The sequence below is a fragment of the Zootermopsis nevadensis genome, unplaced genomic scaffold (genome assembly GCF_977971745.1).
Source record: "Zootermopsis nevadensis isolate Lab colony 2312 unplaced genomic scaffold, Znev_1.0 Znev_ptg000032l, whole genome shotgun sequence".
NCBI classification, from domain to species: Eukaryota; Metazoa; Arthropoda; class Insecta; order Blattodea; family Termopsidae; genus Zootermopsis; species Zootermopsis nevadensis.
Window position 1 is genome coordinate 528,262 of NW_028259164.1, and position 24,137 is coordinate 552,398.

At 35.5% G+C, this 24,137-nt stretch overlaps 1 protein-coding gene across 3 annotated transcripts in view; it reads left to right on the plus strand.

The window, feature by feature from the left end:
- LOC110831666 (uncharacterized) overlaps positions 1 to 24,137 on the plus strand; it is a 167,486-nt gene that overhangs the window by 18,696 nt on the left and 124,653 nt on the right. For 2 of the 3 annotated variants that reach the window (XM_087359645.1, XM_087359646.1), the window contains exon 1: positions 2,062 to 2,453. The exons of the other annotated variant lie outside the window; for it this stretch is intronic. In XM_087359645.1, coding sequence (XP_087215771.1) covers positions 2,387 to 2,453 — 67 coding nt within the window. In that variant the 5' untranslated portion in view covers positions 2,062 to 2,386. Of the gene's footprint in view, positions 1 to 2,061; positions 2,454 to 24,137 lie in introns of those variants that run through there. 3 annotated transcript variants of the gene reach the window in all.

Here is a 24,137-nt window from a genome sequence, read left to right on the forward strand (position 1 = left end):
CTTCTCCGGATGTTAATATGATAATAGACTCGAACTGATTACCATTACCCATGTCCCAAATAAAGACAACTGAAGCTCTAAAAGGCGATATCAAGACAGAGAATGGGGATATGAGTAAAAGAGTTAAAGAACGAAAAAATTAAGAAAACTGTAAAGAATATGAAAGGAGATAAGTTAGAATTAGAAATAATGAGATCAATGTCAACACTTGGATGAGCGCGAACTTTGCAATTGACAACTTCCTACACGCTTTTGTTGTTATAGTACCATGCTACGAGATGAAAAATATTAACGAAACACAAAGAGGTAGAAAGCAAAATTACGCTACATTTGACGTTGAATATAGATGTTAATTATAACGGTATGGAGTGTATAAAGTTTGCACAAACGCACATATGAAAACTACTTTATTGTAATTAAAATTATCTTATATTTTGATACGGTTTAGATAATTCCAGTAATAATAATTCCCTTTATTAGAGCGTTTTCAAACGCTGATAATTATGCATAATAACATAAGTAGAATGTCACCTTATCGGAAGAAAGTTAGGCACACGAATTCCTTATAAATCCTTCAATCAGTATGTTACTGACAAGAAGAACTTTGCATTAGGCCTAATAATTACTCAGTTCATTGACCCCTTTCTGTACACAATTTAAACCAGTACAGGTCCTCACAACTTTAAATTTGTCAGATATAACCTCAAACTTTCGCATCTTTACCTGTTTATTTACTCGTAATATAACAAATGTTTTAAATTATTTGGTTTTCCGTCTAATCACAATTGTATTTAAAAATAAGATGAATAAAATATCATTTTATGTTCCAGATCGAATAATCGATTTACATTTTGGAACATTTTTACATGTTTCGGTTTCATCGAACCATCTTCAGGTGTAAAATTATATTAATAAGTTTAAAACTCAATTACAATTTCTGTTGTGTAGTTTTTTTGTAGATGTTCATATCCAGATTATTTTCATAAATTGGAGCGAATGTATTGTTTTGAAGTGAATGCATTTGATGTTCTACATCGGCCAGAGATGAGATAGTAGACACGTTGATGTGTCTGGAGGTGATCCAATACAATTGTGATTAGACGGAAAAACCAAATAATTTAATATTTGATTCACAATATGACGCAATTATACTACCTTAACAAATGTTTTATAAAACACTTAAACTTGTGAACTGCATGTAAGATCTCATTTTAAAGTTCTGACGTTGGTGACTGTGGTAGAAAAATGCAATCGGGACTATGGTGGGGTCTGGTGGAGTCAGCGTTTGGCGGGAGTCGATAGTCAGGCGGTGGGTAAAACGTCCGTTTCCTTGGATGAAACCTAGCTTCAGTCGCCGTGAACAATTTCTCACATTTAATTTAGATATTTTATAAATCGTGTATTTCAATGCGACTTGCAAATAGAATGCTGAAATATACTGTACTACTACTGAACACAAAAATTTTAATTCCCGTCAACTCTGAACGCGTAGTACTCTAGCTAATACAAATAATAATATACAAATGTATGATGTAAACACGCACTTGACAGGTAATCCGGTGGCAAGAAAAGTAATTTCGGATGTCATTACACCCCTAATCCAGCAAATGAGAATCTTTTATCGCTGAAGCCATCCTTTTTTCCCCGTGTGTAAACACACGAAGACCCCCGGGTACTTGAAATTCGCGATCGGCAAATAGATGCTCTATTAACAGAAAAATTCTGATTTAAATAAAAACGAGCAAGAACGAGTTAAGATCAACATTTCGCGAGTCCTGCCCGAAATAATCTTAGCGCGGTAGTAAGCCCCTGTATCTTCGTGCTGACACGCACTGGGACGGATGCGATAGAGATAATAGTAGAGGAGTAACTGGAGCGTCTCACTGCGCCACGCAACGAGATGACGGCGGGCGTCATGACGCTGGGGGGCTCTACAACCTCACGCGGAGGGGATGGATTCTGTAAGGATCCTGAGGGGGAGAATATGGCGCCCTGCGCAGCTGCGCTGCGAGAGATGACAGCAACTGGAGGGGCTTGGATAGAGTGGAATGTGTCGGCGAGGATCGGGGCAGTTGGGGTTGGAGGTTGGAGCGGATGCAGAGGAAGGACACCAGGTCGTAGGAAGAACAGGACGGGTAGGTCTAGCCGAAGACATCAGCGACCTCTTCTGCTATAAAACACCCAGCTGAACGGGGAGGGGGTACCGGTAAACTGATTCATACTTTCTCGAAAATCATAGTGAAGTATATATATCGAGACGGCTTAATATTAGTTTTTTGTTTCCTTTGTTTAACTTGCCTGATTTTTTTTGTTTTCGAACAAAGATAAGAATTAAAGAATCAAACGTTGAGCGCGCTTGAACAGGGGAAGACACTCGACTGAGTGTATGAAGCTGATTGGTACAGCAATATCATCACCAGGGAGAGTGGGAGGCAGATTTGCGAGAAACACAGGTAAGTGACTAAGACGAATTCTTCTCAGTATCCTCAGGCATCCCGTATCACCTAATCACTACCATAACCAAAAAAGTAGACCTAATTCTTATCGCGATCATATATATTTGGGATGTAATTGCTTCGTATTCAGATGGAAATGGTTTCCTATCTCAGCCAAGAAATCAACAACCACATTATTTATTTATATTTTCTTAATCCTAGCTGAACACAAAGACTGATGCTTCCCTCATCCTTCTCAGTTCACCATTCCCAAAAGTCCTTGAAACTACGTAGATAAAAGTATCGTTGAATAAATTAAGGAAATATATCGTTATTATCGTCAGTGCTACCACCACCTTAGGATTATTTTCATTATTACCGCGATCTGAAAACTGAAACAACGTCGTATTCACTAGTGATTTTCTCAACAACAAAAAAAAAACCCTTCAAGATCTGATAAAATAAGGCTGATTAACAAACTTGAAATACTACTTCAAGTTACCCGCAAACTGTAGAGTGATCACTTCTGAATAAATTCTTCAACTGTTTTGTTTCATATTATAATAATTTTATGTAAATTAACATCTTACCGTAAATTCTTGCAGCAAGCTTAAAATTTCATGGACGTCAGTAACATTCCCGGGTCGGCGATCCGATGTGGCCAGGAAGAAAATCACCACCAATCATCAAAAACTGTAATAAAAATAATGAATGAATAACGTAATCAGATCGAGAATAAGGGGGGTTGGAGGGAACAGCTTCTGAGGAATAAGTGGCTTACCGCTTGTGAAGAGCTGGCCTTTAGGAAAATAATAAGTTGTACGAAGGATATGGAAGTCAGGAATGTAGAGAATTTCCTGTACAAAATAAGACGTAAAAGACAGAGTAAAATTAGGAATCTAGCACTGTAAATGGGGGAGTATGTACAGTAGTAATAAGGAATAGGTATGTTAAAGACGTAGTGTTAGTTTAAAGACTGTGGCCGCGAAAACCAGGTGTTAGGCGGCCACAGACCACTGAATAGAAAACTGAACCAAATATAATCAAATATTCAAAATACGACATTAGCCTCTAAGCAACTTTTCAGAATGCATGAGGGCACGATGATTGAGGCATGGGAGAAATAAAAAATACTATAAAATTATAGTCCGGAAACAGGAACTGAAGGAACCTACGCGTAGATTGGTTCATAATATTAAAACGAATCTTACTGAAATTGTGCAGGACCAATGACTCGAGAAGGGGACTCCTCGCGGGCTGTTGTAAACACGGTATAGATTTTTTGGATTGTATAAAAAACGTCGAATTTCTCAAGCAGCTGGACGATTCCTGACTGAATGCCGCGTTCGAACGGTTAACACAACTGCAAAGAGGACAAGATACATTCCTCGTTGCGACTGCCGTGTTCAAGTCATCGGAAATCGTGTGTTGACACAGTGCATACTTGTGAGTGTTAAATTCTCTTAAACACAATGACATCTGTTTCCAGGTCCCCGTTTATAATAAGACCACTAATTTAACTCATGAATAATTTCCATTAAAAATTCAGATAACGCAGACACAAGACAGTAGCTTCATTAGGAACGTAACAAGAAAAATGTTGAGCTATTATCTAAATGATATGATATGGTAAGAGAAATATTGTACAGATCCTACAAGCTAACTTCGCGCTGAGTTAATTTAATGAATCTAATTACCTTAACAAGCTTTAGAACTAATATAAACTTATGCAAGTTCACTTATCTCTGTTCCGGTTATTATACAACATCGTTTAATGCAACACGCACGAAAAGGAAAGAATTAACAATTTTATGAACCAACAAACATTTAGAAAATATATTCTCCTAACATAATCAATAACTTAATTTATATTTTCTTATAAAATAGTATTCACCTGCTTATCGTTCATAAATATTGTAGAAATATATTGGGCGTCATATATCATTCCGAAAATGTATCATACTGAAATGGTGACAAACCACTCTATGTATCGGTACAGGTAAAATGTTATCTGACGTCAGATCTACTTGAAAGAAAAGTTGAGGAGAGGAAAAATGAATCAAGTGGGGAAAAACTTCAAGATCTCTTCCGATACATTTCAAGCCCTCTGAGCCATTGACTTATATTCCTGGATCTTCCGACTTCGCAGTTTCATTTTCGTTACCTTCAACTTAACATTATCTGAGATGATAAAGTTGCGTCACATTGTGATAAATATATATTTGTTTAAATCTTGTCAGTCTAATCACAATAAAATTCCTATTAAATATTAAAATATTACTATAATTAACATTTAAATATTTAAAATATATTAAATGATGTTCTCTATCGAAATGTTCGATTTACATTAGAACATCAATTTTTACACGACATGTTTCAGTTCTAAAAGAACCATCTTCAGGTGTATAAAATTATATAAACTTAAATATAATTTCTTAAATGCAACTTTTTAGTCAGATGTTTATCAGATTTCAAAAGATGTTTTCTTCTAGATTTATTGTATTTTTAATATCGTATTCGAAATTGTTCTGTATGTACATTATCTCTTCATCATTTTTAGAAAACGTTTATGACGTTTATTATTAAAATCTTGCATACCGTGTAGAGTATTGTAATATACAATACGCACACAAACAACTGTTTACACTATGTAGGATATCAATGCCAAAAGTGTTTCGACTTCAAGAGGTCATCATCAGAGGCACAAAAAATGTTTATTCTGTTATTAATTTCCTTTTCTAAAACATTTTTGTGACCCATAATCATAATAATTACGTCACATTTCTATCCTATTTTTATTTGTGCTGTCCCAGATGGTTTACTTCTCTGTGGATTCAGTCCAATGCATAATCCACAAGTCAAAGATCCATCTAACCTGGACAGACAAACAGTAAGCCCACCACTGGATACGATCCTGAGACCATTTCGTGCTTCCCTTATCTTCATAATAATTTTTCAGAAGATCAATACCAACTTTTTTTAAAATTGACGTCTTCCAAGACATTTCCTCACAAAAATTCTGTATGCATTCTTCATTCCCCCGACCAAGCAATCGTAACATATTTTACTTGAATATTTTAACAGTATTAGCTAGACTGTATAAAGAAGTGCACCATTAAACAGCCTAATGCCGCAAGTTGTTAACTTTATTCTGACAATTTTGTTTCCAAGTACTTACAAACTTTAGCTAATGCTACAGTTAGAAATTCAAGAGAGTTTATTTTATTTATACGCATGCTTAACAGACAAACAAGACCAGTTATACTGAAGCACTAAACCAACAGTACAAGCTAAAATAATATAACATACAAACGACGTAAAACATCAAGAAATAATATTAAAATAAACAAAAGGAAACACGATGAAATATGCAATATGAAACTACAGAGTATGGACGAAAAACGGAAATGTAAGTCGAAATACAAACAACGTTATAAAGTGTTCTTCAGGAAAAAAAAATATCCCTCTAGAAATCGACAATATCCCTAGCAGTAGAAACACGCCTCTTGAAGGATTGTCGTTAAATTTTTATTAACCACAAAAATACTGTACTGACATATTCATAGAACTAATTTTGTTTTTAAATAGGCTGACGTAGAAAATAACATAAAGATACCACAGCCTAAAATAAAACACTAAGTTCTATACAACATTATCCTTCAGAACACTAATGTGCACCGCGTCACACTGTGCTTTATTCTCTATATGACATGCTCGTTGTTTCGTTGCCAGGAACATGCATAGGACTTAGTACCTTTATGCTCTGATTCCACTACAGAAGTCCGACATTATAATTGTTACAATACGTACTAGTCCACACAGACATTCGAATTTCTGATAGAAATCCCATAAGCAAATGTTTCTACGCTTAAGGCGTGTGTTGAATTTCCAGAGAGTTTACGAAGGACCTGCAAAGTAACAGGACTTTTTTCTAAATTCACTATTCATTACAGTAAAATTAACAACAACAAAGGTCATGTTGACTTTATGAGTGATGTATTTTTTTGTAACCGCTAAAGTTTGTTCAAGTGTCTCTGCGTGTTTCCATATGCGATATGTGATCATTACTCCGTCACCGCAAATTACCAGCACCCCTCGCGAGGACCACGACACAGCGGTTAAATACACACGACATTTCTGATCCATTTTCCTCTGCGGAAATACTTTTCCTTCTCCTTGTCTTGAGAAATTCGATTCAAAATTGCGTTAGGCCATTTAAATTCTGACCTCGCTCGTTCGAAATTTATTTAGAAGTTTCTAAACCTTTGTGGATATTTTATTCATTAACTTTTATATTTTTTTTTTTGAATGCAGTCTTGCGAGAGGACTACAGATATTACATGATTCCGATTAAACATTAACATAAATATCAGTCGTGTTCCTCGCTTATTCTGTTTCTGACTTGTGTGTGACTTAAGACGGAGAAACCAGATCAGTTTCCGAATCTTATATCTTATTTTCTTTCCAATCGGCTTTAGAGCTGTGTATTCCATACAGTGTAACAACTGCTATTCTCCTCGGATTATGTTATCACGGAGTGAGAGACTTTCTTAGTTCCTCTCATTCTCTTTCGTTTCTTCTTTGGGTGTGTCCGAAACCCTACGGAACGCCTATTAAAATCTCTCCTTCCGCGTATTCGTCTGTACGCTTCAACTCCAAACATGGCTTAGCGGAATTTCAGTAAAATTTGTCGACGTTAAAATCTGACGACAAGAACGGACAGTGTACATGAAGACGTACACAAGTATTATTTATTTTTTCTACCTAACAAGTTTACTAGATGGGGATCCCCGAGCCCGGGACTCCCCCATCACAAGCAAAAATCTAATATCTTATTACGAGAACGCGCCAGAACTGTTACTCTGTGCGTGTATTTCGTAATTTCTTTATTTCTTCCCACCTTCCCCGTTAATTTTCCTTCTGTCTTCTTTCGCCTATATTACTGTAATCGAAATACGGAACTTAAAAAAAATTCGTCTTTTAGGATTACTTACATTTTTTTACTGGAATACCTACTTATGATAAGTAATTATTCATATAAATTTATTTTTGTTTTTCAAAATCTTCAGCTAAAAACTTAATTACAAAGATAATTTGAGTATCCTAACTATGGTCTTTCCACAGGTTAATTAATTCAGTCTACATCTTTCCTCTCTCACTAATATACTTTTGTTCCAGCATCTATAGCTCGTGTCCCCATCATTTAATACAATAGAACCGCATTATTATTTCACCAAACAGGAGATCATTTTTACAGCTCAAGGGTTTTATTACTTCGTCACACTTTTGACCTTTATTCCATCGGACTACCAATTCGAAGACATAAAATTCTTCCTTTCTTCCTCATTTCCTTGCTTGTTTTATTTCCGCTCTACATTTTCTGTATTGCCTCTCTTCTTTCGTGAAATTTTGTAAAAAAAAATAAATATTAATTCTCATTTTATGAACCCAAAGAGGGATAAGAACAAGATAAGATTGATTGAAGAGATAATAAAAAATGAATAAGCCGAAATAGATTTGCAACTTCATAAATCCAAGTTTCTTATCCTCCATCACAAACCACTGGTTTCTTTATGCTTCATAATTCGCTTTCTGTTACAAGTAATTTGGTGTTCTGTACAGACCAATCTGGATTGGTCGGCCATAAACAATACCACAGCGGGCGCCAGAAAATACATATATATGCGAAAGACATCGATTCATCGAACTTGTTCCAATCAGAGCCCTGACTTCTCTTGTTTCCTTCTCCTTTCTATGCCCCTCATTCTTTTACCTTTATTTCTTATTTTTATAGACGTAGTTTTCTCACTGGATTCGAATCTCAGATAACTTACTCTTTCCTGAAGGAAAGACAAAGAACGTTTTTCACCAGGACAGAGAGATTCCAAGAACTGCGATAAACTTTTACTTTTGTTCCCACCTGCACCTGCGTGTTATGCAACAAGCCGACGTTTCATACACCAAAACCTTATATTATGATTACTACATTACAGTTACGATAACAAAATAAAATAACCACCCTCAGATTCTAAGAACTCTTATGATCACACTAAATCCATAAAGCAGAGTACTTCATCAAACGTTAAATCCAGAATATTCATCACTATTCCGCTCTTCATCAGCATGAATCCAGCCCACTTTATTTCTGTACAGTCCATTTTAATATTATCCTCCCATCAATGTTAGCGTCTTGTAAGAGGCCTCTTCTCTTTAGGTTTTCCCACCAAAAATGTTTGTATTTCTCATCTCTCATTTCATATTTATGTATTTAATTATCCCACCATACTTCCACCGTGTTTGGTGAAAATCCTTTAGGCAGAAAGTCATAAAAATCTCTCCAGTACTGACAGTATTTAACAAAACCCTATCCTCTCACAACTACTGTGTTGATGCTGCTTATGACAAGTTGGAGAAAAATGGAGTCTCTCCTGATTATACAGTTCACTTTTGGTACAATTTCACTACTATCAGTCAACTACATCAGCGGATTTGTGACGATAGTGTATTATTGAAACAACTAACTTTCTGTACGTTACTTATTGTCTTGATTTTTGTAAAAAAAAAACACGGCTTTTCGGAGACTGGAATCTGCCTCCGTCCTAGAGTAAAAAATCGACTCCGATGAGTAATATAAAACGTTTCAGTGAATTTTCGCGTGATACCGCCACCAAATTACCAGAATACCTGCTATCAATAACCCACTTTTCCCAAACGATAACACACCTTTTGTTGTCGGTAGACAAAATGTAATTAAAAGTTTAAAACACGTATCGAGCAGGTTATAACCGTTACAGGAAAGTCAATTTAAAACGAAGTGATTCGTTGTGAAATCGATGGTTCATCTGTATCAGTCCGCTATTGTATGAATTCAGCATCTCTGCAAATAACTGGCACGGGACCTGAGGGCAAGGGATTTGATTCTGTACAATGTCACGAGCCAATTGTCACGAAATGTAATACGAGAAAAGCAAACATAGACAGTCCACTGTTTTAGGTCACAGGATGTAGTGACATTCATAGGCTATGAATAATTTTGTACATACATTGTTTCTCTAATTCTACTACAATTCCGTCAGAATAGTACAAATAATCTACAGCAACTCGTTTAAAAGATATTAGAAAAAGGTTAGGTTAGGTTAGGTTATACTATGTATGTTACGAAATTGATTTAGCGGTAAAGCGTCTGTCTCCTGATTGAATCCCGACAAGGACCAGATATCCTGACTGATACCTATCGTACAATATTTATTTCTTATAATCGAATGTAGGGACGATTATTTAAAATAGATCACTATCGATTCGTTCTATATGTATTCTACTTTTCATCTTTCATAACCTTACGTCAAATCACTGAAGCAATAACCCGATAAAAAGTAATCTCCATCTACTGCCGGCAACGGACAATGAAAGTCGAAATGTTCCTCTTGGTGATAAAATCCGACTCAGTCACTGCCCTCCACCACTGCAGACATTTCTTACAGAGTCGTTTTCACAAACTCTAGGACTCCTTTGATGGAACCAAAACCTGTGCACCGCTTCTTCTTATGAGATACAAAAAGAACACAAATATTCCCCAAGAGACATCTAAACTCCAAACGGTTCAGGACCAGCTGTTTCCAAAAATGCGTCTTACGTTCGCTCTGCACAGACTCGGGGTGACTTGCCGGTGCGGACAGACACCTATTCTACCGACAAAGTACCGAGACGGCGAACGTGCATGAGAAATCAAGGTACGCCATTACACTTTCCTTAAGTGAGCATAAACAATTTTGATACAATATTTTATTTTCCGTCTATACACAAACTTAAAATAATGTTGTTTAAAATTACTTAAAATTATAACATTCTCAGTAGATACTGCATCTTGTTACATTTTTTTTTGGGACAATACAAAAAATGTAACAAGATGCAGTATCTACTGAGAATGTTATAATTTTAAGTAATTTTAAACAACATTATTTTAAGTTTGTGTATAGACGGAAAATAAAATATTGTATCAATAAAACACAAACATGACGCAATTAAGATATAAAATAAACAATTTTATAATTATAATGGTTCCATAATTAGTAAGAAAATTAATAAGTTGTCCGTCTTCTGGGTGTTAGCGGCGGGGAGTCCGGTAGAAGTTTACCGACGTTTCAGAGGATCTTATGATGATATAGGCAGTCACATTCCAGAAGACAGGCTTCTTCAAACTCGTTGCCGTGAGAACCTCGAATTCTCCATAGTCTGAGTAATGACAATTATTAGTGTTAATACATCAGAAGTCTATCGAATCGGTTTCAAAATCGGCCGGTGTTGTCGACTATTTAGGGCTAAGGCTGTGTATATCACTTGTCAGATGGTAAGTTCAAATCGCAAATGTCATTAAAATGGTAATAAAAAGTATGGAAGGAAAATTAAAATAAAAATAAGCTCAACTGATGAGCAGGCAGTTTCTCTGCACACACAAATAGTAGGTTTAAACATATAATTAGGACAGAATTTAAAGGGTATTAGATTTTTCAATGTTCTGGTCTTTTATTTGTTCTAAATTCATCTTCTTTTAGAGCACTAATGATAATGCACAGTTCAAAATAAGTCTTCCGTCTACCTAATTTTTTTGGTAAACACGTAAAATGTTATCAAGGTTCGGTAATTAGTTTTAAAGTTTGGTCTTACACGACGCTTCAGCAGTTATAACTACAACTATCGATCCATTAGTGGTGACAAACAAATAATTCTATTTCATACAAGTTTCAAAGAACAGAAAATCGAATAAAACATGCAGTATGATTTTCAAAAGTGTCCAAGTTTCTTTTGTACCTCCAATGTCATCGTAGCTTCATTGATTTGTTTGCTGCCAACTTAGTGGTCCTCCTGACCCAGTTTTATCCCCTCAAACCCAGTATAAAAAAGGAGGAAGTGAATTTCTGACTCCGTTCCAAGGATGTCTGAAGACATCAGACATCCTTACTGTGTATAAAATTACATGTCCGACTTCTATTGTGATTGGCAAAAGCCCTCCTTTGTTTAACATAATGAATTTATCTTGTTTACTTGACGTTTCGGTACCTAACTAAGGCTACTGAAGGAATTTTCCGCCTTGTACGAAACCCGAACAAAGATGCGAACCAGATTTAGGTGTTAGACCGAAAAAAGTTAAAATAGACTAAGAAAATAAAAAAAAAACCTCGATTAGGATTTCGTTATTTTGCCAAGATTCAAAATCGGTTTCTTCGCTAAAATGACGAATTTAGATAAGAAAATGTTACCAAAGAAACAAAGCGAATAACTTTATCAAGATAAATTTAAAATTTATAAAACAGCCTTTAAATATTTACTTAGCTGCATAGTACACACTTAATATGTTAGTTTATATCTTAATTGCGTCATGTTTGTGTTTTATTGATACACTATTTTATTTTCCGTCTATACACAAACTTAAAATAATGTTGCTTAAAATTACTTAAAATTATAACATTCTCAGTAGATACTGCATCTTGTTACATTTTATATTGACGACATGTTTCGATGTGTATTACATCATCATCAGGTCTATCAATTTTAAAAACTGTTGTACATCTTGCGTTGCGTATATTGATTAATTTGATTTGTTTGATTTGCAGTCTACCGTCTCTTAATATCGGACACACAACACATCAATTACAACCCGATATAAAACATCCAAGCACAACCTCCAAATTTAAAGGAAGAGACAAAAACTTAAAATCAAACAAATCAAATTAATCAATATACGCAACGCAAGATGTACAACAGTTTTTAAAATTGATAGACCTGATGATGATGTAATACACATTGAAACATGTCGTCAATACAAAAAATGTAACAAGATGCAGTATCTACTGAGAATGTTATAATTTTAAGTAATTTTAAACAACATTATTTTAAGTTTGTGTATAGACGGAAAATAAAATATTGTATTAATATGTTAGATTAATTTATAGGGACCCTATATCATGCCTGTATGAAATTCTGTCTAGTCCCTGTTGGACATGTGTCATTTAAATACGAAAATATGTTTCTACCGAATCGGTGATGCAACAAAGACTTACAGATATAAAACGTAAAACTCAAACCAAATTGCAGAAACAGGGATTTCAATTTATGCTGAGGAATTCAGAAAAAGAGATTACAGTAAATGGAATACGTTCAAAATCCCATCAAACTCTCAAACTCCTTTGAACAGAGTTAAATATCGGTTTCGATTTCAGACGGGCTGTGTGCTTTGGAGAGAGAAGTTGGTTCTTGTATGTCCGCTATCTATCCAGCCCAGAATACACACACCTGCCTCCAGTCGTATCTCGCCCTTACAGGAACTTCTAATCCCATCCTACCACAACTTGAGTCTGACCGTCGTGGGCGGATGAAATGGTTACACGTAATTGGAATTAATGAAATACAACCCTTCAGCATTGCAATCACAGTATTGTTATTATTACTATTACAACAGTTGTATATTATTTTAAGTAGATTGCAGCGTTTGAGAATATTACACTGTGCAGATCCGTGTATGTACGCCGACGTTTCCGATGTGTAACCTGTCTCAGTCATGATTCGTCCTGATGATGGAGGCAGTACGCACCTCTGAAACGAAGTCAATTTCTTTGCGGTCCAATATCATAGAAGGCTGTAATTTTCATATTCTTCGCCGTCAGAATCTAAAATCTGACTTTATAAAGAATTATTATACATGAAACTTGATACTTGTATCATACTCCAATATAAAAACATCGAGGAAAATAATGCACACTTGCACCTGCCACTGGAAATGAACGGTTTCCTGTCTTAAACGCGGTTAATTTCTTGTTTTGGTTACTGATTATTGATTCCATATTTCGCGGGTTTTATTTTTTCTATTTTGGTTATAATTTCATGTTCATTAAATATGATAAATTAAAATATATACTAAAAGCAAACGTTATACGCCCGAATTATGATACTTTTTATGCCATAAATTATGTTAATGAAGACATTTCCTTGATTAATCGAATATTCTGGTCGAGTACCATGTAAAGCTGAGGTTTCAATGTTCTGTAAAAATCTGGGTCAGGAATTTTTAATTTCTTCACATGCCCTAGGGCTCACCCCGGGGGTAAAGCGACCGGGAAGTAAATCTTGCCTCTCCCTAGTGCCGAGATTGAGAAGGGCTGGAACGTTACCTACACTCCTCCATCACTCTTAATGCAAAATGTTATCGTTCAGATAGAAAGGACTTGTGATTTAAAATTTGGATGTAAACGAACACGTCATTCATTCCGTCTAACACAGAGCCTGCGATGGAAGGGTCTGGGGAAATTAATGTAATTCCATGGTTCCTTGTTTAGCTGTCGGAACCTACGTTTAGGAAGAGCGAATAATCCAACCGACACATTTGTCTGCAGCATCGTACCACCCGGGGGGCATTTTGTAATGCTTTATACGGATCAGCGTTAAATGTGACCTGAAGGGTTAAAACATGATGGTTGAAGACATTCAGTCACATTTTCATACATATTTAAGATAAATGTGATAATTTATTTTCTACGATGTTGAACAAACAGAACTATATTAAGAAACTGAGTAAATCATTGATAATGGTTGATGATGTGATCTGGCTTTTGGCGCTGTGTTGATTCGTCGACGTTTCGGAAAAATATACAGTCTTATCTTCAGGGCTGTAGATAATGACTTTTTTTTCTACGAAAAACTGACATCTATTGACGAGTCTACACGGAGCAATAACCTAGAAAAAACATCCGTGGAAACCTTAAATCTCACACAATGGCAACTTTTGATTAAAAGACCTCATAAAATAGAGTTTTCCCAAAACATTAAGACGAATAATTACTAAGAGGGCTAATCAATGTGCATAAATACTTTAAATAAGAAAAATACACATTTATTTTAAGAAATAAAAAGTCCTTTTACTTATTCTACTGTTTAGATAATTTAACCCTTCACAAATTCACAGGAATGGTAAACTTTAGAAACGTTTATGAATCAACATTTGGTTTAGAATTCATATTAATCAAATTTCAAACAAAAACAGTGCATTTCCGTAATTTTAACTGCCTTTAAAACATTACGTAATTTTCCATCATTATGTTACAATGAAGTGCGGAAATTGGACGTTCTACACCTGCTAACCTAAGCAACAACAGCATGTTACTTTCCCGTTATATTAGAATAAGATGAAAAGCATACACCAGATTACTTCCGCATTGGACAAAACATGAAGGGATATGAAGGCATGATTAACACAGTAATTATCACTAAGTGTTATCTACCTGCACGTAAAAAGGGCAAACCGAGCGTGCAACCAGAATGCTATCGCCGACGTCTCAAAAGACTAATGACCCGTTATTATTCTTGTCTCATAATGCAACTAAGAGGCAGGCACAATGTGGGATATTATGGACCACGGGTGTCACGGTCTGGTCTATTTGTTGCTGTTTTCATGTATGCTTATACAGGAGAGACGTATTCCTGCCAGCATCTGAGCGTAAACCCGGATGGTCTGTTAAACTGATAAATTAACAGCCATTTTACATGTATATATCATATTTCAAATCGAAAAGGGTGAGATGGACAGGACATTTAGCACGATAGGAGTAATGCATACGCAATTTTATCCAGAAACCCTTTCTGCAAGAAACCATTTGAAACAAATGAGCGTAGAAGTGAGGATAATATTAAAGTGGGTCTTGAGTAAATATAAGTAAATAATTTATATCTTAATTGCGTCATGTTTGTGTTTTATCAATACATATATTTATTTTTCCAGTCTATACACAAAACTTGTTTTAAAATAATGTTGTTAAAATTATTTATAACATTTACAATATAAATTGTGGCGCTTTTCTGTGTCTTGTAATATTACATTTATCACAGCGCTTTTGATTTCGACGACATGTTTCGATGTTTACCACATCGTCTGTGGATATCAGACGTCCGACACATCACAATACAACCTGATAATGAACATCAAAATGCATACTCCAGATGAAGACTGAAAATCAATAAACGCAATGCACAAATGTAAAATAGTTTTTAAAAATATATGAATTGATAAGCCTGATGATGATGTGGTAAACATCGAAACATGTCGTCGAAATCAAAAGCGCTGTGATAAATGTAATATTACAAGACACAGAAAAGCGCCACAATTTATATTGTAAATGTTATAAATAATTTTAACAACATTATTTTAAAACAAGTTTTGTGTATAGACTGGAAAAATAAATATATGTATTGATAAGTAAATAAATATTATCTGACTCAGTGTATGGCTTAGTTGCGGGAGCTTATGAACAACGTAAAGGAACTTCGAGCTCCATAAAATGCGAGGAATTTCTTAACAATCGATTATCAGTTTCTCTGTTCTATGAAGCTGGTGTAGTAAGTTATTCGAACTTCAAATATTTCAAGTTAATTTTGTATAGGGTTACAACGGCACTATAGCACACTCCATTTTACTACGAACAAGGGAAATAAATTCAGTATTGGATCATTGTTCTGCATTTGAGGTTCTCATTGCTACGAATATAAAGATGGCAGTATTGTGGGTTGTTATGCCTTGCAGTCTGGTAGAAATTTACGGAAGCCTTATTTCCTTAACTTTGTTTTCCACCTAAGTTACATATCTCACGTAGTATCTTCCCTTGAGGATTCTGATGGCGCAAAAATCATATTTAACTCTGGTTTTGCACTAATGATAGAACAGTGCATGGTTTATATTTCTTCTCTGTAGCTACTTCCCATTTTAAAATTTATCAAGGACTCAAGAATACCGACAGTCAAATTATGCATCACGGACACCGATATTATTTTATATAACCTTCGTAAACGAAACAAAATTTTTATGGTTATTAATATTAAATAAATTACTACTCCACCAGATATGAGAACCCAGAGCAACAAGTACCTCTACCACAGTTCAGGGAATTTACATGCAGGTTGCTAATGACATAAAAGCGTCCCTCTTAATTATTTCGTGTAGGCGTACTTTAGAGAAATGCCTTGACATCTAATTTCCCTTTTCTTCCTGTGTGTCGTACAATTAACTTCGTCTACTATTTCCTCATCATATTTGAACTTCTAACTTCTGTTTCGGATTCTGAAGGTCTTCTTTGAAGTATGACTAAAAATATTACTCGGCTGGCACAAAAGACACAGCAGGAAAGGGACTCGTTTGTCTCAACCCAAATAACAACCATTTATTTTTAAGTTAATTGCTATTTAAAGGGGTAGTTTACATGATGAATGTAAACATACAAATTAGAAACTATAAGGCACATTAATTCCATTGGAAGATATTCTGCAAGTGTGTAACGTTTATTAGGGTTCTTATTATCTATCATAATAACAGTTACCAATCGAACTGCAAATTTTGATCTACCTAAAATCTTTGTTATATTCCACTTTCTAAAATGTGAAAAACAAGGAATGTTAAATGGGAAATACGCTGAGAAAGCATTTAAAAAATATATTTGAGCAATGAAACTGTTGTGACTGAGGTTTAATCGGAACCATGTCGATGCATTTCCTAATTTTTAACTGACTCAGCTTCTATGTAATGTGTGTCAATGGATACGCTGGTAGTTATACGACACACATCCTTATTTTCTTCTTTGTTAAAATGAGATGGTAAAGTTGCGTCATATTGTGATATAATAAATATATATTGTTTAAATCCTGTCCGTCTAATCACAATAAATTCTTATTAAATATTAAAATCGTTTAATATCTGATAAAAATGTACGCTAAAATAATATATAGAAATTGTATTTAAGAAATTGTATTTAAGTTATTATTGATTTGAATCTTTATATAATTATATACACCTGAAGATAGTTCTTTTAGGAACTGAAACATGTCGTGAGAAATGATGGTCTAATGTAAATCGAATATTTCGATAAAGAACATTATTTAATATTTTAAATATTTTAAATGTTAATTATTGTAATATTTTAATATTTAATAAGAATTTATTGTGATTAGACGGACGAGATTTAAACAATATATATTTCTTTGTTAAAAGTTTACCCCCCCCCCCTTACAACGCATTTCATAGTTTTGAAATCTTTGGTACAGAGGATAGCAAGTAATCTGAATAAATTACAATAGAAGAATTAGAAGGAGTCATGGTGACGAACTGACGAATACTCGCGTTAGGAGGAGTACCAAAGAAGAAAAGTAGTTTTGTCTTAGATTTTAAGCGTTCCAAAATCGTTCCTATTCGTTCAGCATTCTAAGCATGTCTTAGGAAACTTAACATTCGGTACCACATGATGAAATTCTTTACAACAATTCTTAAAAACATTTATCTTTATACGTCAATATTCTGAATCAGACCTAATCGAATTACGAATGGAAATATGCATTAAATTTTATATTTACAAATAGCCATATTTCGTACATTAATTATCATGTTTTCTTGATTTGGGTCATCCATGATCGCATCTTAGTTAACTTCAATTTAAAATGTTATCTCAATTCGATTTTTTTTCCTCGTTAGATATTACATACTGACGGAACAAAATGAAAATTTCGAAAAATTGCTTCTATCTTAGATATGAGGTTGTCACAGCGGCAAAGACACGTCTATGTCTCGAGTGCATATAAATTTTCATATGGGTGTTTAAGAACGGAGATTTTGGAAGTTTTACATGGAGTAGATCCCACAGTATTGATTTAAATAACCTTTCACGGCGTAGGCAATCCATCAGTAATTTATGTTTCCACATTAATGCTAGTTTCCTTAGGCCGCCATCTTATTGTTTCCATTAATATATCAAAGTTACTTAACACTTTCTATACCTGTTCTGGCCACTTTGTAACAGAAGTTCCAACTTCTTGGCTTCGCCTCAGACTTCCTCACATCAACTCTCATTACTAAAAGGCGGAAATATTTAACAGTTCCCCTCCTCAAACAAAGGAGCCCGTACCAAAGTAAAACAATTATCTAACAGAGGCGACATATTGGGTCCTCCCTTTCCTTCGTTAGCTATTTCATTTATGTTCAAAGTTTTTTAAGTTCCCTTCATAAAAGCAACTATAAGCCTCCGATCAAGATATAAAGAAGCCGGAATAGCTCAGTCAGTATAGTGACTAGCTATGGGCTGGACGCCCGGAGTTCGATCCCCGACGTGGGCAGAGGATTTTTCCTCTAGCCTCTGCGTCCAGATCGGCTCTGGGGCCCATCCAGCCTCCTCTACAATGGGTACCGGGGTCCTTTCCCGGGGGTAAAGCCGGCCGGGGCGTGATGCTGACCACTCAACCCCATCTAGTGCCGAGGTCAAGGAAGAGAGGAGCTATTCCTCCGCTCACCCCAAACGCCTACATGGCGTATAGTGGGACAAACTTTACTTTTACAATATAAAAGTACGAGGCGCGTCCCAAAAGTAAGTTTCCCACTCGTCCCACAGCTAGCAAACCTTATATTGAGCGAAGCGACTGTGCGTACGTGATAGAGCAATGACGTAGCATGGCGCATGCACTAACGGTACTTCCCGCGTTCTCACAGTAGCATCGTTACAGCTGTTGAAGATGGAGGTTCTTATTCCAGCTCCCGCCGACTGTGAAGTGCGGTCAGTGATAACGCTAGGCCGCACACGGCTCGACGGACAGCAAGTCTCCTGCAGGAGTTCAGCTGGGAGGTGTTTAATCATTCACCCTACAGCCCGGACCTCGCTCCCAGTGATTTCCATCTTTTCCTACACCTCAAGAAATTCCTGTCCGGTCAGCGTCAGCGTTTTGAGAATGACAGAGAGGCGGAGATGGTTGTCACACAGTGGTTCCAATCCCAGGCGGCAGACTTCTACGACACAGGTATTCAAAAGTGGTCCCACGGTATGACCAATGTCTCAATTCCGGTGGCGAATATGTTGAAAAATAGCTGGACACTTGCTGTATCTGTTGCAATAAATATTTCCATGAAATTGTGTTTTGTTTCTGTAAACGGCCCCAGGGAAACTTACTTTGAGGACGCGCCTCGTAGTTTAGTCCCTACCGTATTACACTTTCACTTTCAAGTGGAAGGAAATGTAAACTAACAAATTAAAACGTCCTCTCTGAGGAGGGAATTTAAAACATCACAACACGAATTTATCCATTCCCTTCCTTCTTAATGTTAACAGGAAATTAGTAGCATACTTCTGTGCCTTGCCATCTGGTGATAGAAATTAATTCTGCGTGTGAATAAGACTGGAAGTCGGAGTTGTATTAATATGGCTGTCTTCTAGGCTGTTGCTCCCTGAAGGATGGTAATTTACCGACGTTTCAGAAGTGCTTGCTGCTTCCATCATCAAGGCGATAACCGTGTGAAACTTTGGTAAATATCGACGACACTTCACGAAGCATCATTCTAAAACACATGTATCTTCATGCACGTTGTCCTAAGACCCTGAATCTCACGGTTGTGTATTACTTAATTTTCAAACTGAAAAATGGGTAAATTCACTCTTGTGGTGGCGTGGGAAATATGAATTTCGCATTTATGTGTCACCCAAATAAATTGAGCTGAATAATTTTCCAGAGAACTGAAAATAATATTTATTATCGTGAGGCCCGGCCCATTGCAAATTATCCAAATAGTATGTATCGTTACATAGGGAAATACTTTGAGCCGAGTCCAATGGTTTGTACTTATCATATTAGATTCAGATAAGTTACTTTTACCTTCATGATCCAACTTTAAAAATTCCGAAACAGTATGAATTGTATTAACATAAAATAGAATTTATTTATACTCTAACAGAAAATCCCATAAAATTACTTAAATTATATTAGTAATATTTTTATTTGTTTCGCATTATATACGGAGCTCAGAAAAATTGACGTTTATTAAGTAATCAACTTAAATTAGTTCCATCGCAAAACATTTATGGGTGCTTTCGTACATGAAAAAAATAAAACAATAAATAACTGTTGCTTATAAATAGAATTTTGTTAGGTTTCTAATGCGTCAACGAGAATGGTTTGTGTAATCTGTGAAGTCCGAGCCAATAAACACAATTTATGGCTTTCAGTTAGTATCAAACAATTTCACAATCTTAGGTCCCAGCGATTATGTGTGTTACAAGTTATAAATACTTTCATCTGTTCGAATGAATGTTGTTTCAGCAAAATAGTTCATTATATTATTTTGATAAACACAATTATATATAATCATATCGCAATTGAAACATTGTCACAGAAATTAATATTTATGGCACTGATGGAATATGTTTTTAAAAGAAATTATGAACACCATTTTTACCCTCTGAACAGTAATTAATCATGGGTGGTTACGGGCTGGAAAAATCCTCATTAGCAAAGAGATATATGCGGGCAACATACTTAGTAAACACAATTGTTTCTGAAGATATATACTCAACAAAAACCAATTTAAATTGCGAATGGGGTTCTGTACTTTGATGTGGAATTAATTTCTTTATATTTATACTATATACCGGATGATTCAAAGGTCCTAATACACTTGCTCTTATAAATGCACAAGGATCTCTTAATCACCCTGTATTATAAATGTCTATATTCCTGTTGGCCAGAACGTAAAGTTATAATAATATAATAAAAATAATTTTCATCAATAATATAATCTTAGCAAATTTGTGGCGTGGTGCAAAACACTGAGAGTAAGTTACAAACATGTACATAACTCTCAGTATATATTCGATGGTGTGGATGAAATGGGTACAAAATAAGTACTGAGTTCATGGATTTTTTTTCACACAAGCTTTCAATAAAATTTATTTGCATAAAGCTAATCTAAATCCCTGGAGACGGACCTAGCATTATATTTTACATATTCCACTGAAAAAGAAACAGATCCGACTTCCAAAACTACGAAGAAAAATGTCCAAAACATGTGTTTTATTTTCAAGCGTCTTCTCACTCAGAGATATCAAGCAGAATCCCAAATCAAAAAAACTTCTTAACCGTGATTCGAAAAATTCTTGTCTAAGAATGTAATACTGAGAAGAGTATCAGTGGTGAGCGCATTGTGTCAGTGTTTGGTTTTCGCTTGTCGCCATCTTAAAATTATTGAAATGGTACGTATTACTTAACTGTTCCTTCCTAAAGGTGTTTATTTCAGGTATGATTTTCTCTGACAGCGGCTAATATTGTCATGCAATTTGCATGTAAATTGCCGCATAACCTTTACCGTTCTAAGCCGCGACGCTCTTAATGCTCCATTATCATGTCACAAGTCGCCTGCTGTTACAGCGATCCATGATTCAGGCCAATATTATATAATTTGTTCTCCTAAAACATACCAATCCGAAAATAAAATTGCTGCCATTACCAACTAAAAAATAAAACAAAATTGTTACTGTGCATTATCAATAGTATGATGGTTAGCCTTTGCATCAAATGCTGCAGAATATCAGAATATTTTAAGTCAGGTAGAAATAAATTTGCATGTGTTAATTTATGAACAAAATTAATTAAGATTCGAGGTTCTCACAGCGGTGTGTATGAAGATGGTTGTATTCTGAGGTGTTGCGCCGTGTAGTCTGGTAGAAGCTTACCGACGTTTCAGAGGTCCCTGCTGCCTCCATCATGAGACTCATTTAATTAAACAAAATTATTTACCATAGTTCCATTCAGTGTGAAGTCATATTCTGATTACGATATTCTACATCACAAAGTTCGGCGTCGTTTTGCCAGCGTCTTATATTATGACTTCCCTGGGCTCATGTGTGCAAAGAAATTGATTTTGAGTCGGCGTTGCGACGACAGTTTTTGATACGCTCGTCGTCGGTTTCTCAGTATCGTGTCGTATTTCACCCCGTGTTCCTCTTGGATTGGTTTAGATTTTCGATGGTCGGCGTCGGATCTATAATGTAGTGTCGTTTGACTCCTAGAGCTCACCTATGATATACATATACATGTATACACACACACACACACACATATATATATATATATAGACTCTCATTTCGGCGTCGCGATGATCAGCATCGGTTTTCCAGATAACACGGCGCCTAAACCGAAAAGAGACCATCTTCATATTTGTCGCCGCCAGAATCTGAAACCTCAAATAATTTATAACACTTTTAATCTATATATTTTTTGTGCTGAATTCATCGAAGAAGCTCGTTTTCGTATGGTAGAACTGTTTCTACCACTGTTGGACGTCATTACTTAAGAAAATGTAAGTTCCATCTTGGTCTGAACAACTACTTCATCTCCAATGACGAATGACCTTGAGAACTGACACACTCTATCAAGAGATGTGATGCGGATTGGATTCGCATAGCTCAGGACATGTCAGATGCAGCAGCCGTCAACGTGATAATGGATATTCATGATCCATAAAATACTGTTTATTTTCTAACCGAGACCCTGAAGAAGGATGCTCCTCCACGTAGCTGGCAAACAAGACTTGCATCAAGCCTGTGTTTACATTTCAAAGACATCGCCTTAATCGTTTGTGCGGCACCAAATACGACTCAACCATCGAATTTGGGGAGGGGAGGGGGGGTTTTAAAAGGAATTTTACAAAATTAATGTAGAAAACTGGTCACCCCTTACGACCCCAGCGGATCCTTTGTTTGCTGTAGAGAAACTTTCAATCTCTCCCCTTCGCCGTCAGTGTTTGCACTCAAGTTTAATGAAATGTTCATCGCCTCTCTTTGCTTTCCACCCATAAGCCATTGTCCCCTGTGAACGAAGCGATATCTCCGAAGAGCACAGAAGGCTTAAGCGTTCTTTTATTAAGAATGAAGAATGTGACACTCTCATTATCAGACTGTTTATACGCTAACAGGAAGCTAACTTTCGTGGGAAAACTAAGATCACACGTTCATAAACCTTCACAATTGGTTCAGCTCGAAAAACTGAGGGGAGATGTATATTATTGAAGAGCGGTTATATTGAAATAAACTGTATTGTATACGAAGTGAAGGGTATTTTGCGGGAAATATAAAAGTTTCATGAGAAATCATTTATAAAACTTCATTATGGAGTGTTTACAAAATATGGCTTTCACGTATGGTAGTAATTAGCAACGCATATAAAATGTGAATTTAAAAAAAAACATGAAGACGAAAAACCACTTGGAAGAGTTCGCATAGGTTGGAGAATAATATTAAAATCAATTAAACTGGGTTGTGAGGAATCAGTATACTGGATTTACGTTGTTAATGATATTGATTTCTGGCGTTTTTTTTATGAAAACTGCAATGAACTTTTACATTTCACAAAAGACAACAAATATCTTGACTATCTGAGCGACTATAGTTTCTCAAGAGGGTTTGCACAATGGATTTACTCAGGCGATCAGCTGGTAGGTTAGGTTTTCTTATACGCTGCTTTTCACCGATATGCATCGATATAATAACCTGATCTTCAAGCCATATTCCTCATTTCTAAGTTACAGGAAATTAATGTAATAGATCGCATAAGTTATAACCCAAAGTAAGAGATTAATACACGAACTAGACGTAGGCGTATACGATGGGATAATATTAAAATGGATGTTAAGGAAATAGGATGTAAACAAGACTCACCCAGCTGATGCTTGTGGGCACGTATGAAATTCGAAATATAAATACTGCAGGTACTATTTTAAATCAATTTTATCGTAACAAACATTGGGTAATTTCGTTTGTATCAATACTGAATAGTTAAAATGCAGTATTATATATAATTATAAGTAAACTGTTCATAACTGTACAAATCAAACCAAATAACAATCAATAATAAATTGAA